This window comes from Amblyomma mixtum, chromosome 3, assembly GCF_055824585.1.
Source record: "Amblyomma mixtum isolate Tamu chromosome 3, ASM5582458v1, whole genome shotgun sequence".
Taxonomy (NCBI): domain Eukaryota; kingdom Metazoa; phylum Arthropoda; class Arachnida; order Ixodida; family Ixodidae; genus Amblyomma; species Amblyomma mixtum.
Genome location: NC_143014.1, coordinates 166,399,275 through 166,414,685, shown reverse-complemented (window position 1 = coordinate 166,414,685; position 15,411 = coordinate 166,399,275). Strand labels below are relative to the sequence as shown.

At 47.8% G+C, this 15,411-nt stretch overlaps 1 protein-coding gene across 3 annotated transcripts in view; it reads left to right on the top strand.

Moving 5' to 3' along the window:
• The window catches only part of LOC149352619 (sushi, von Willebrand factor type A, EGF and pentraxin domain-containing protein 1-like), a 261,506-nt gene that overhangs the window by 224,786 nt on the left and 21,309 nt on the right, over positions 1 to 15,411 (top strand). For 2 of the 3 annotated variants that reach the window (XM_089581813.1, XM_089581811.1), the window contains 2 exons: positions 3,475 to 3,612; positions 9,388 to 9,671. In XM_089581813.1, coding sequence (XP_089437939.1) covers positions 3,475 to 3,612; positions 9,388 to 9,656 — 407 coding nt within the window. In that variant the 3' untranslated portion in view covers positions 9,657 to 9,671. The remainder of the gene's footprint in view (positions 1 to 3,474; positions 3,613 to 9,387; positions 9,672 to 15,411) is intronic. The other variant, XM_089581812.1, reaches the window with a different exon arrangement.

The window sequence follows — 15,411 nt, the reverse complement described above, 5'->3', positions numbered from 1 at the left end:
AGCTTGTAAATATATACTTAAGGCACTCGTTGCATCGTAATCTGCAGCCACGGGGCCCTGAGCAGTCTCGCAGCGCGGCTGCGCGGGCGGAGCGAAGTCAAGACAGCGACGAGTATTGGTCGGTACGAAGAGTGAGACATCGTGTCGCAGTGTTATGGGGTCGGCCGGCTGGCGCGCTGGCAGCTACGGGCCGCCGACACAGACCCCCGCCTAGCGTCGGCGTCGGCGTAATGCGGCAAAGCGAAATACAACTCAGAAACCGCGTTGTCATACGCGGTGTGCCGACTGAGACCGGTCGAAGCGAGCCGCTTGTTTTCAGAACTTTGGGACGTCCTGCACGCGCTTGGCTTTTCTCAGCATGTCGCAGTAACGACCAAGTTTGCCAGCATTCTATAACCGCTGGTATGCACAGCATGTGTACGAGAGCAGACGACACTGCAATTCGTGCGTGACAACTTTTGGGGCGCATGTGACTAGGGTTGCTGCTCTTCCTTGGTCGTGATGTCGTAGCACACCCCGGCACTCAGAAACCGAAACCTAAATCGCTCAGTGTAAAAAATGCTACCGTAAATTATTTACCGCGCATATATGAATTGCGTACTGCGTGTCACCCGTCCTGGGGCAATACGCAGTGTTTGAAACAAAGAACACGCCATGCAGCTAAAAGTAGTGTCTCGACCCCTTTAAGCTCCAGAAGCTATTTGCAGCTATTAAATGGGGGCGCAAGAATCCGCGTGTGTGGTTAGCCTCCATATGTACGCTCACGTGCATCTTTCAAGAAAGGTAGTGTGTTATGTGAACACCCAGATATTTGCACGATGAAACAGCCGATAACTGAGTGCCATTAAGAAGACAGTGAGAGGTGTTAACACGAGGGCGGGCAGAAATACCCATGTATTTGCATTACTCGCTTCACCGGGAAGAAATTCTCTCAGGCTGTAAACATGCTTCATCGCGGGGTTTAATAATTAAACGATATAGCAAGCAATCATCTGCGAAATGTTTTATATGGGGCATAACATTATTAAGTAGATCACTCAATATTAAATTAGAAACAAGAGAAGACCTAATACAGAACACTGAGGTACCCCAGAAATAATGGAAATAGGTGTGTCATAATTATTAACCGAGACTTCTTGGCTAAGGTTGGAAAGGAAATATTAGTTCGAAAGCGCTCATAAGCTCACCAACAGCGACCGAAAATCTTATCAACCGTCCGATCTTTCTTTCCTGTGCCGTTGCCTAGCAACAGGGACGCCGCTTACCCGAGCTTCCGATAAGGTCAGGTAGTAACTCGGGTAAACTCGGGTATGTTCGGAGGAGCGCCGGGCCAGCTGCGCGAGATGCTGCTCGGGAAGAGCAACATGGGTCGCGAAGTCCCCCTACCGGCTGCTACGAGAGAAACAGTCACCTGACACTAGAGTGGCGCATCGCTTAACCGCTGCGCCACTGCACTGGTAGTGGTAGGAGGATTGGCCGCCATCTATAATGGTACCAATTCTGCATATATTCTGCAATTACCAATTCTGCATATATGGGCATTAACCCACATTGCGTCCTACCTTTAAGGCGGAGCTAAAGTGTTCCGTCTAACTGAAAAATGAACACCTGCCTTCGTGCTTAAACCCCTACAACGTTTTTCTTTTTCCAGCCTAATACCTGATCGTCAGTATTGAAAGCACTGAGTTTAAATAGCAAAAAATCATGAGTAATAGTGGCAAACGCCTTAGCAAAATCTGGAAAAAAAATGCAGTTCACAAGAACGTTAAACACCTAGCGCGAAATAAATCATTAGAGGAAGATAGGGGCTCTGTTTCGCACGAAAAAAAAAATTTCTGAAGCCTGGTTGACAAGAATTGAAAACGTTCCGAGATTCAAGGAAAGGAAAAAGGTAAGAGTAAATTATGGGCTCAAGAAGTTTGCAGAGCACGCTGGGCAATGAAATGGGGCAATAGTTAAGTGCTGAAGCCATGCCACCTTATTTATGTAAAGGAAACACCTTGCCCGCTTTCTAATCAAGAGGGAAGGACAACTCTGTAATGGCAGTACGAAGATTTCATGAAGAGTCAATGACGAGCCGCCAGGTGCGCTTTTAAAGAACTTCGTTGTTATGCGATCGATACGTGAGCAAGCTGAAATCTTCTGTCTTTCAATTAAACATGATGCGCCACTGGAATCAATGATTATCGTTTTCATGGAAACGAAGTCGGAAGTACAAGGATCAGGGTAAAAGGTGGACAAAGTGGATGACAGACACGAGGCAAAAAGTTCATTAAACAATTAGCAGCAGTCACTCGTGTCTTGGTGTGTTTCTATGATCCGAGTGATCTGCTGTACTCTTCTTACTCCCGCTGACCACATTCCAAATTTTTCACGAATTATTTCTCAGAATAGAAAGGCGCGTGAGCTGATGGAATTCTTTCTCTCTCGGGCACAATTTTCTTTTACTCCGTGTTGGCGGTAGAATAACGTTGCCAGCGATCAGATGTTTGTGTTGCCTTGGCCCGCCCATATAGCCTTTGCTTTCTCTTCAGCTGGCGTCGCAGGCACGCGTTAAGCCAAAGCATAATTATGCATCAAAGCATAATGCGTGTCTGAGCGATAAATTTATTAATCAAGAAATTTAATTTTTCTTTTAACAAAGCCCCATTTTCTTCGGCAGAGTGAGCCTGGAAACCTGGAATGAAGTCAGCGATGAAATTCATCAGTTCGCGGTGTATATAGTTAGTCTGACGTTGAACTTTTGGCGTTTCGGTAGCGAGAACAGAAGGGCGCAGTTCGAAATAAATGAGGCAGTGATCACTTAAACTAGTCATATACCTTACACACGAAGCAAGGTGAGGTGTAGTAATCAGAATGAGATCAAGGACGTTAACAGAATGCTGTGTAGCACAACAAGCTGCCTAAAATTAAAATACTAAATAATAACTAAAAACTAAATAAACTAAAATAAAAATAAAATTAAAATGAAATACAAGCACTCGGGTTAACCGTCAGATATCGGTGGAGGTTCATCCAAGTTAACTGCTGAAAAATTAAAATCATCAAGAAGAAAGAATGGAATTGAATGGAACGGGACAATCAACTCGTTTAATACCTCATGTAGCTCAGAAATAATGTTATAGAGGTATTGGGTGGGCGATAATACACGCGAAAAATAAAATCCCGATAATTGAGAGTGATACGTACTCACACTATTTCTAACTGCGAAGTCATATCTAAAATACAAGAACTCAACCATCACGTGCAGCGATCAGCACCCCGCCATCAGTACGCAAGATACGGTCACGACGAAAAAACTTGAAAACTCTGTCACATCAAATCACTGTCACTGTAATGACGTTCAACTCTACATATCTGTCTGAATGCGGGGGGGGGGGGGGGGGGGGGGGAGAGTTTCATTGACGTCCTTGTTATTTTCGTTCTAAAGTGGACTATTGCTTATGCTTGAACAAACTTGCTTCTCCTATATAGCTTTCTCAACCTGGAAGGGAAAAGATACCATGTGGATGAAATTCAGCCTTACCTGGAACACGTCGGCTAACATCTCCTGCCGTCACCGTCACGTAACAACGAGGAGTCATTCACGGCAAATCACTGTGCTGGGTCAGCGTAAGTATGCACATCATTTTACTCCTTACTTCACTATTTGTACAGAGAACGATAGCTTTGAGAGGACGACGTGCCAAGAAGGCAATCTTTTTGAGCAGAAAAGCACCGGGTAGCTTGAACTGCTCTAGGCAATACTGGTCGCTCCTCTAACGTAGCAGGGGGATGCAGAGTTACGTGAGCGGACGAGATTTGCAAGCCTGCGTGGATGTGATGAGGTGGCAACAGTTGGCGTAGGACGGGAATAATTTAATCTGAGTAGAAGGGGCCTTTTCCTCCGGTGGATGTGCTTAGGCTGATGACGACGGTAAATAATTATTAACACGCAATAGGCACACTCCAGCGGCGGATCATTGCCGACGTTGCGCCGCAAAGCATGGCGGCACAGGTCGCGGGAGCGAAGAAGCGGGAGCTGAGGGGAGCGCGGTGAAAGGTCCCTGTGGCATGCCAGGAGGCCAACGGTGCAGGAGGGGTAGCTCGAGCGTGCAACGTCACGCCAAGGGAGAAAATTGATATCTTGTTTGTTCATTGATCACATCACGTTAACAAGCGTGAGCAGTACTGGACACGGTGGTCCGTAGGCACCCCGGTAACTGCAGAGATGCGTCAGGCTGCGCAGTACCCCAGCCATGCTGGTTCGGCGACTTACGATGAGATCAAAAAAGCCCCACTCAGGCACGCAGACATGTGGGGACGACAAATCTTCTTTGAGATCCTGGCATGCCCAGGTAAGTTTGGGGAAACGGCAGACTTCATGGGCTTGTACTAGCTTGTAATGCAGAGTTAATTACGTTCAGAAGTCTTGTTTCCTTCAGCGTGACAAGAGTTCAGCGTGACAAGGCACGCTGGCTTTCTCCTCATCTACCTGCACTCTTCACACATAACAGGGACATACCGAGTGTAGTTTGTGCACCTGATTCGCGCGATGCCGAAATGAGTCTCGTGTTTTTTTTTAGAGCAGTGCAACATACATCAAGTGTGCTAGATTCGTGCGAGAAGGTAACAAGAAACCGGAGTTTACCTGCCGTATCTAAGGAGAATAAACATAAAACAGGCCAGAAAATAAGGCGGGGTGCGCAACAGCTGTCAAAAACAGGCAGAACTGCATCACCGCGCTTCTAACGATGCACTGTGGTGTTGAGTGGTGTTGAGCAGTGTCTGTTTCTACGCTTCCGGCGAGCAAGTCGTTGATATCCAACGATAAGCGCACCATGTAATCGGTGCAATTCGGCGAGGCACAACGCGCGATGAAGCGTGCAATCTTCGCTTTGTGGTGAGTAGGTAGCGCTGTGACCCTGCCTCCATCCGGGTTGCCTTAACGCCCGAACCACTTAGCCGACGACTGGCGAGTCACGGGGGACCGCTTATACGAAAAAACCCGGTGGTCACAAGCGTCCGAGAGATTTCTGCACCTGAGGAGTGACATAAAAAATTGCGAGGACACTTGGGCAACTAAACTGCTGAGAGGCGAAATCCGAGGATACTATGCCGTCACGACTTCCGGTGGATGTGACGTAACACCGTCCCTGTGGCTAAAACGTCGTTTGCGCTATTTCGACGCAATTTCGACATTTTGCCAATAATTAATTAACTAATTAATCGACAGTCATCAAAACTTGGCTTCTGGGTTCATTTTTTCCTCCTCTATCTGAAGCAAGCATTGGCTTTCTTCTATCCTTTTTAGTTCCCGAATTAAACGCGTTTGACACGCTTTGTTAATGGAAGAAAGTATGAGCCATTAAAGGCCTTCGTCTTAAAACAGCCACGAGAGCCCACCTCAGACCAGCAGTCCCCTGAGACCAAGGAGGAAAGGGGATGTTTTTTATCATATTTCATGGCGTCGGATCCACGCAGGCGTTATGTGGTTGGTTTTTCTTCTAGTTTCTAATCAGCTATGTTTAAAAATAAATACCCTTTTAATCTCCCATTAATAAACACCACAAATAAAAATAAAAATGTCATAAAATAAAAAACGTCCTCTTTGCTCCTTGGTCTCGGCGACTTGTCTTCCGTCATGTACAACGCGCCCCTCTTTTTCTTTCCTTTGTCTGCTAATCTCCGAACAGGCCAGTTAACGAGCAGCGAATGCCTGACGCACCATGTCTGGCCGGGTTAGGGAGACACGACCCCCCTCCCGTCTCCGGGAGCCCGCCGTCACCTGATCGTCTACCTGTGGTTCGGTCGAACCACCCTTGGCATTGCTTAGATAACCACCGCGCTGCTGCCATTCGTGGATGCTCGAGGCGGATCTAAGAACCACTGTGTTCACGTCTGATTCACGCCGGATGTTCGCGAAGGTAAGGGAAAGAAAGGAAGCCCCCCCCCTCCCCCCAGCAACAGCTCTGAGATAAATTTCAACACCCCGAAGGATTGAACTGCACACGAAACGGCTATTTAGGAGCGCCCGACTGCTTCGTCCCTCGTATTTCATTCATCGTATCGTTTCATCATGTACAGTTTTTTCTTTATTTGCTACACGATGTAATTAGTGTAAACCGATATGTCTTGTTGATTTATTGCTCAACCTCCCTGACTCCTCGTCCTTTCTCTTGCGGGGAAACCACTCCGGACCCGATTCGCAACAGTAGATAATATATTGTCTCCAGACTGTCCTATGTCTGACAGCGTCCGCCTGCTGTTAATAGATTTCACGCCAATTTTACAGCGTAGACTGGCTGACACTAAGAAAACGACCACCCCTTTCTCCCTCCCGCAGATGCCATCACAACGTCTTGAGAATTCTCAGGCATGAGATCGAGATAATTAGTCACGCAAATCGAACACCTAAACACTTCCCACTCCCTCCACTGCTCTTCACTCCGCTGATTTTGAGGAAAGGAAAGGCGCATAACTGGCTCCCTGGGTCAGTGGACATCTCAGTCGCGCTTTGAGGTATATGTCGGTGGGGACGTCGGCGGCCTGCTGCTCCAGGAGGGGTGATGACGTCATTTTAGTGCCGCATTTCTACCACGGGTTTTTGATGACTACGGGGTTTTCGCACAATGAGCAATGTAATGTTCACGCATCAGAATTTAATAATCAGCTTTTTGAGATATAGCGATGGGTGCCTGACGCGTAGTACTAGTGTAGTACCAGTAGTACTAGTGTCGTACTATTGTAGTACTAGTACTACTATTACTAATAATACTATTACTATTAGTACTAGTACTATTAGTATTATTAGTACTGTTGTAGTTCTAGTGTCGGCGGGCATTAGAAAACAGGAGAATCCGGTTTAATAACCACGTTAACAAATTTCTAGTAATCAACTTTTAAACTATACCAGATAGCAATTACAGATATGTAGCTGGCCGCAGGTAATAATGGCCTCATTCATTTACAGAATTTCGAATGCGCGAACACCTTCAGCTCTGTGCCTAAAAAAAAATTAGCATCATCGGAGCAAAAAGCCAGCCTCGATCGTCCGGAAAGTCATTGGCTAGCGCAGGGTGTTACGTGGCCCCACGTGATCAGCGGAGGCGAGCAACGGCGGCGGCGGCAGCTTTGGCGGCTCCGCGGCGGGCGAGTCGGCACCGCGGCAGTCGGAAGGGCCACTTGTAGATGTACAGACGTACGTAGATGGCTCCGCGTATCCAGTTGTCATGGAGCCAGAAGCAAGACCGGCGGGCGTAGTAGGGAATCCCCGCGCTCGTGGACAAGGCTCTGGGCAATCGCATTGACACACGTAATGTAATTCAGTGTCCCTGCACAGCTTCACCGCCCATCGCTTGACGGCTGCAGTCCGTGACGCACGCGTCACGTGACCTTCTCTCTCGAGTCTGCTCTGGAGCAGCGAGCAGAGAAGCGCCCTGTAGCAGCAGGGGTTGGAAAAAACACTGGGGGCCAAAGACGTGCGATATTTGAAGTACGCACGCAAAGACCATAATTTGTTAAGCTACAGTGCCGAAGGTAATGGCGTTTTTGAAATTCTATAAAGTGAAATCGCTAGTATCAACTGCCAGCTACACAGCTCTAATTGCAACCTTGCGCCGGAATGTTGCGGTTAAAAAGTTGACTGATTAAAAATCAGTTAACTAGGTTAATAGTTGAGAGGATTCACCTATTTTCTTATGTTCACAAGTACTGGTATTACAATGCCGCAGGCTCCATCTCTATACCTCGAAAAGCCTATATTTAAATATGCTTGGTCACCTTCGCTGAAACAGCCGGTATGATGGACGCCACAGTGCTAATTTATGGCGCTCCGAGGCTCTGTCATTTCTGCAGCTTGCTCTCTCCACACAAAACAACCCCCTCGGTCGGAATCGACTCGCGCCACCTTTCCAGCCAAATACTACAACGTTGCTGCTCACTCCATCCATCAATTAGCTTCAGATATCGCGTTTCCTGTTCACGTGCGCATTTTCTGCCGATAAGAGTGGCAAGCAGTCAGTTTTCGCTTAGACTGCATAGTGCTAGCGCAAGCGCATACAGGGGTGAAGAAAAAATAGACGACGACAGAAAACTGCTGACTTTTAGTCTTTACTTCATTAATTTTTTGCAATATATGTAGATTATGTGTCACACTTCATGGCAACACGAGAAATGGTTAAAGGTACTGTGAAACATCTTCTGAAGAGAGTATATAAACTGGCTTAATCACTACTTTCTCTCGTCGTTAACGCCTGGGCCAAACAATACACTCCTACACGCCGCAGAGAACCCACAAAAGCTCGCGAAAGTAGGGGAGTCCTTTCCGGAGTCTTTTTCGTGCTCGCCCTCCTCCGCCGCACGCTCCTGCGTAATTCTGTTCAGGTATGGCCATTGGTTAGATCCTGTCAGGCGTCACGCAGCTACCGTGGCGGCGGCCAGTCAGCAGCGTCGCTCCGGCAGGTCACGAAGCTCCCCTCCCCGGAGAATTCCCGCGCAAGGAGCACCGACCTCTGCCCATGCAAAAGTGATGAGACGCGAGGGCAAGGCGCGAGGACCGTCTTGAATAGAAATTTTGACTAGAGATAACTCAACTTCTACAAAGCGCATCTAAAAAAATTCTTGCTAGAGTATATTCGTGAAGCGGCGTCCTTTAACATCCCAAGAATATCGCACCTTTTTGAGAGCCTCTTTCAGAGCCACTTTAAGCTGGCTCCTAACGCGGAAAGAAGTAGGCTTCACCGCGAAGTGGGAGTGCGGCTTCAGGCTCCTCCTTTTGAGCTCCCTGCGCATTTTGTCCGCTCCACAGTGAAACCTACTTATATTCGCGTTAAGAACCGTTTCTCGTGCCACTCTAAGTACACAGATACTGCACATGGTAGCGAAGCAACTTTTTTTTTTTCGGTAATTCACTCATAGCAGCCCATGTGTGAACTATCGGCAAAACGTTCTTCGTTCGTTAGCATTAGCACTATGCATGTCGTTGCACCCCCCACTCGAATTTCACCATCGAGTGCAATGTTTTTTGCTTTTTTTTCCCCAGATAGCGGTAGCAGTGGAGTACTGAGAGCAGATGTGGAATTGAAGCGCATCTTCGTAGTGATGTAAATCAAAGCTTCTTTTATGGCGCAGTGTGCACGGCATCAAGGTACGAGGACAGAAGGAAGGAAGACACAAGGGACCCACGAGCGCTGACTTACAGCAGTATTTGTGAGTCAGCGCTCGTGTGCCCCTTGTGCCTTTCTTGTGTCCTCCATGCCCTTGGTGCGCTTTACGCTTCCGTCATGACAAACAAACAAGCTCGAACTGCACAGTTAGTTCTTTTATGAGGTGATGTTTCTGAGACCATTATGTCTTTTATTTTTAACCGTTATGTCTTTCTTCTCTTTTTTTTCTGCATTGCGCTAGACTCCTATAGCTGTCCCCCCCTCTCAAGCAATGCGGAAGGCCTCCAAATAACGCGAAGGAATCCACGCACATACTATTTCACGTGCGTGGAGGGGTACAAAATAGTCGGAAAACGTAGCCTGCACTGTCTTGGGCACGGAGAATGGAGCGGTGCCATTCCCAGATGCGAGCCCGAATCGGGAGTCTCAAGCATTCATGCCGCCTCGCCCCAAAGTGACCAGACTGGGTCCCAGACCCCGAATCCTGCCCATCGAGTGCAGCCATTTTGACTCCGGAAGGAACCGGTGAGTGACATGCCGCGCAGCTGTATACGCACAGAAAACAAAAATAACCAAGACCGCAAACATCCACATGATTCGCTGTAGCGCACGCCAGTACACGTGACTGACAGGCAGCCGTGGTAATGATGTTCACATTTATGAGAGGTGCATCCTCCTTAATTAAAGAAGCTGAAGGGTAACTAGGTGCATATCTTGGAGGAGACGAAGCGCAAAAGAAAAAAAAGACAGCACACTGTAGAGGAAAAGTGATGGGACATGCTCATGTGGCATAGTTTTTCTCTGTTTGTGTGCTCTGCTTTTTTTTCTTTTTTTGCGCTTCCTCTCCTTCACGCTATGCCTCCTGCTGAGATTTCATACTCGGTGTACACTTCAGGGCAGAAAAAAATGTCACTTAGTCGTAAGGGCTTACGGACTAGTTGGTTCAACAGCGCGAAAAGTCGGCCGGCGGGAACGAACGTGTTCCTAAATATAAATTGGCTCTTGTTTCGTTTTCCATGATTAAACATTTTGAAGTCTGCGGCCGTAGTGCATTTGTGCTATATTGTGCCTGTCTTGTTGCGCTGTTCACTTTATTCAATGCGAGACGAACAATGGCCATTAAAATATGTCTGCAGTGAAGCTCCGCTCACATTTATGACCACCACACATAATTCCTCCGCGACAAAAAGGCAACCCGTCGTTAAAGTTTTTTCTTGTGACCGAAATAAGAAGCATATCACAAGGCGAAATAATAAGCTCGAGCATTGTAACGCCTCATGGCCGTTTCACATGATGCGATTCTTGCTAAAGCGCACTGCGATTTCAGCCGCACTGCGACAGAAGGGCACGCCGCTCCCGTCGCAGAGCGGTTGCGGCAGGCTTCCAACCAGTTGGTCGCACTCCGCACAGTCGCAGCGATCGTTGCGAACGGAGCGGCCGTCAGCCAATAGAATTCAGAGGTGTGACATCACAGGAAACGACGTAGCGGAAGCCTCATCGTAGTTGCGTGCAAAAGCAAACACTTAAGAATACCTTCTTTGCATAAAGTACTTGATATTTTAATAAAAATACATTAATTCAATAAAAAAAGTAAAACTTAAGCGTGTTATACATTTATTATTGGTAAATTATGCCGGTGCCGCTCGTGCCGCACCAACAAAAATCGCAGGCGCCGCAAGCATGTGAAAGGGCTGTCGCGACTGGCGCCGGTGCGACACTGCGACTGGACCGAAGTTTTTCTTGCGCGCCGCATGATGTGAAACGGCCATCAGGCTTGTTTGACGCAGCCAAATATTAAAAGGCTGAATTTGTCTGCGGCTGCGGTTGGTCAGCGCAGTAATACATGTCCTGGAGAGCCATGACCCACTGTTATCAGTGGCTGTTTGTCTGTTTTTTTTTAAGTTGTGTCTTACTATACCTCTAAAGCACGTAATAAACGATATTTTATCTACCCAGCATTCTGTTTTGTATACGAAGCCCTATAGCTGCTGGGAACGCTATGTGGATTGCCTCTGTGAGATTAAACTGCGTGAATTGCAGCGTCTGCATGAAGGTCTCGATGTGGCTATCTCGGATGATGGATGCCAGATCAAGTTAAACCAAACAAATTACAAGACCTCCATCGGCTTATTAGGTTCTGGAAGGGTCGCGTCGCACTTTGAACCACGTGGTATTCCGCTTCTTTCTGCAACACTTCGGCCAAAAGAAAAGAGCTCCCGGGGCCACGCGGTGTATAGTTATGTCGGCACTGCTACAAAACCACAAGAACTCCTTCACCGGCCAGGTCTCAGCGCGAAGCTCTCGCACTGACAAGTGAAGGAGGCCTGCGAATTTATCGCGTGCGGTTTTTTACACGCGTCTGCCGCTTTCCAAGCAGCGCGATGTCTCGCCTCTGGGATGCGGGTGAAAACACGGTGCGAAGAGGGTGACGTGCCCGCGCAGCCAGGAGAGAAAATCTGCCACTGGGCGTGCAAAGCCGAACGGCTTGCGTAGACAAATATATTTATTAATTACTTCAAAGCGAGAGCAGACTGCACGCTTGAGGATTTGAGGTGTGAGTGTCTTGCAATTTGAACGGAGCAGCGGTTGTGCACGATCGCACATTGAAATTCTTCGTTCCCACAGCCGCTCAGCGTAATGCCCCCCTTGAAAGCCACTCTCATCCGCGATCGGACGAACAGCTGTAAAACAATAATTCCAAGTTGGACATCACTGCCAACAAAACAACTCACAGCAAGGTTCCCACCTATAACATGAATTTCAGCGACAGCTTCGGAACACGCAGTGCTGAATGTCCACGCCCACGTCGTCTTGCTTCGATGTGGGCATCAGATAGATTTGGATATTCGGATATGCAGGATAGTACCACGCTGCGCGTTTGTGATCATTGTTCCGAGCGCGATCATGCTTCTCTTGGCGGTCTCTGCGCCCGCCGCCCACTGGTGCGCAACATCCCGCCGAGCATGTCACTTCCTCCCGGCTATGCCTATACGTGTACTGCATATTGGCGATTTTCACAGCCCAGAAGGCGTGCTTCCAGTAATCCAATATTGCAGCATTCCAGCGTTATGGCGGGCTCCCCCTATAGGCAGCCTGCAGGTTGCATCGCGTTTGCTTTAAAATTCCACAATAATCTTTGTTTATCGACGGTGAATACCTCCTGTGAAGTAGTCTTCCGTTTCTCGAGGGTGTAAAAGAGTAAACGAGAGACAAGGAAGAAACCGCTACCTGGCGTTTGAAAACGGCTGCCGTGAAAGGGGAGTGGCAGACTGTAGACGCGCGCTTCAGAGAGTATTTAAAATCAACATCAGCGGTGAATACTCACGTGCAACAGGTGAATGGCAGATCTACATAGGTTCAATATTCCGCATTTAGGACTATAGGTAAGCAAGACCCAGCGACTGTCATTTGCTGCAGTGAAAGAAGCTGTAAAGTTTCCAGTCGCTGTAGCTAGGGCTTTCATTTAAATGGTCTGCCCTTTACCACGTGCTATTTTTAAGATGAATATAGGTTTGCAATAGTATGTAGATGTGGAAGGCTGGAACACTCAGGTCGCCTTTACCACGCAATGTTATCTCGGAGCAATTAATCACACCTTGTGCTTTCAATTTGTAAGCAGTAATGAACATGAAAGGCATGAAATGAACGTAAAGCTACTATAGCATAATTTTTTTACGGCGGGAGATTGCATAAGCCCACATAGAGCCGTTGCTTAGATGAAGCCCTTCCACGACCGCCAATCTCAGAAGCCAGGAGAAAAACAAATTGTGTGGTTTAGCTCTGGTTAAACCTGGTTGGTTGCGAATTAAAGCAATAGAAGCAGTAGAGCAACTAGATTCAGATATAGACTCTTCGTCTCTGACTTCCATGGTGAGACTCCTCGAGGAGCGCCGCACGACCGGCTTCTCCTGGCTGAGGTGGAAAGAGCAAGCTGATGTCATGCGTCGCCATAGCAACGGAGAGGCTGACGTCACACCATCTGTTAGGCGCGGCGGCGGCTCCTCGAGGCGCAGGAGGGTCCACGGACCACGCAACGAGCGGTTCGACCTGGCGTAGTATTGCTTTCGCAATAAAAAGATAAGGAATGGAGGGGCAGCGATGGAAGAAAGAAGGGAAGAAGTAGAAGTAGAAAATGAATGGTCGCTGTTGCCGACGCAGATATTGAAAGAAAAGATAAATGCAGCGATGTCGCTCGTTATCGGAGCATCTAAGGCAACCGTCCACGTGACCCGGTCCAATCGGTTCTGCGTTTCTCTCTCTCCCCGAGCGGCTGCAGCTCGGAAGCGAAGTGCTTCCTGAGGAATTCCCTCTGAAATTCCCTCTGCGGAGGCCGAGGAAACAAAATATCAAACCGAGAAACCTGCGCACGTGCGTGGATGGCGCAGCAGCTGCCCACTTATTACCGTTTCATTGCCAGTCTAATAAACATTCTTAAAAGAACATAAAGTAGACATAGAGGGAACCCGGATCAGCAAACCTTTTCAAGGCCAAAGCCAATTCAAAATAAATGAACAGTGGGAACAGTGTTGGTCAAATGGTCAGGGACATTTGACCAACACTGCTCCCACTTCGAGTTATTAGAGACGTTTAGTATAGCATATATGAGTGCTTACGTGCGTTATACGCAAGCATTTAGCGGGAGATTACCATGGTAGTTGCAGGAGCACCTTTAGTTTGCCGTACAACAACCCGAACGCGACGATAGCATGGACGATAGCCAAGGACGCAGTGGCGCCATCTGGTGTTATAATGTAAAAACGTTTTGTGTCAAAATTTTTGGCACATAGCCAAGGCATTTGCCAAGCTTATCCAAGTCGTATCATGTAGCTAGTGATGTCAGCACCAACACGAGCATTGCGACGGGCAAACCACGATCACTCGTGGGCCAGCTGTCCGCCGAAAAGGCTACTTTTGGCCAGGCTATGACTACCTTGGCGTAAAAACCCAAATCAAGCCAACCCACAGCGGGCAGTGTTTAGTTAGGGTTCGGAACAGCGAAGTTACAGAGAATCCAAAATAGGGCAAGTTTATCACTCATTCGTTCTGCTGTCGGCGAGAGGAGGCAAAGCGAATATCACATGTTCCATTTAAGGGCAATGAATATGCCTAAAAACACAATAACATTGAGAATTTCTCTTGGAAGCGGGCGATGTGGCCGCCATAATGTTTACGACGCTATGTTTCCTAGCGTACGCAAGAGCACGCGCGCTATTTTATAGCGTTCGCTATGCCTTTGCCTATGTCTGCATACGCTATACTAAAGCTCTCTATTAAGGCGAAAGCCTTTAATGTCTCATCGTTGTAAGCAGCAGTTGTCGACAGAGAATGTCACGCTTTTCAGTTGGTCGAAACGGTCGTGACGTCACAGTGCGCCAATTTCAAACGGGGCCAATTGTACTTTGGCTAGTAACCACTTAACGCGACCTCTTGCCAAGCTCTTCCCGGCGAATAAAATGTTTTACAATCAATAGTAACCATGCAACCAATTGAAGGGACCATATAGTGATGCTCCAAGTGGGACTGAGCTTAGTTAATTGCTTAATTACCCAATTAGCCAAATTAACTTCTCTAGTCAGGCCATATAAATAAATAAAACCTAGTAAGAAATTGGTCGAGCTCGGGAATCGAACCCCGGTCTTCGGAGTGCGAGACGAGCATGCTATCCACTCCGCCATGCCAGCTCGATGGTTTGGAATGAACAAAGGCACGTCTAGTGAATACGGTGTCTTCGCTCACTGCCATCCTCCTCCCTTCCCTTCCGGCGAGGTTTAGGTGTCCACCGAGATATGAGAGAAAAATACATTTCCTTTCCTCAAAAACCAATTTACCGACGAGCGAGGCGTAGAACCGAATGGGCGATGGCGTTCTATGGACTCCCTGGCAGCGTTGCAAGACGCTCTCGCGTTCCACTCTTAGAGGCGAAGCTTAACATCTTAACCACACATCAGTGACCACACTTTAGGTCAAAAAAGTGCGCCCCCCCCACCCCCTCAATTTTGACGTGTGTCCACCGAGATATGTGAGACAGTTACTGCGTAATTTTCTTTCCTCAAATACAATTTTCATTTTCTTCATTACGGGCCATCTTCGTCTTTCTTCTTTCACTCCCACTTCCTCGGTTCCTCTACGGTGCGGTTCAGGTATCCACCGAGATGACAGAGATTTACTGCGCCATTTCCTTTCCTCAAAAACCGTTGCGTTGAAACGGCAAAGCATCGCGCCGAACGGGTGGTGGCGTTCCGTGGACTCCCTGGCAGCGCTACAA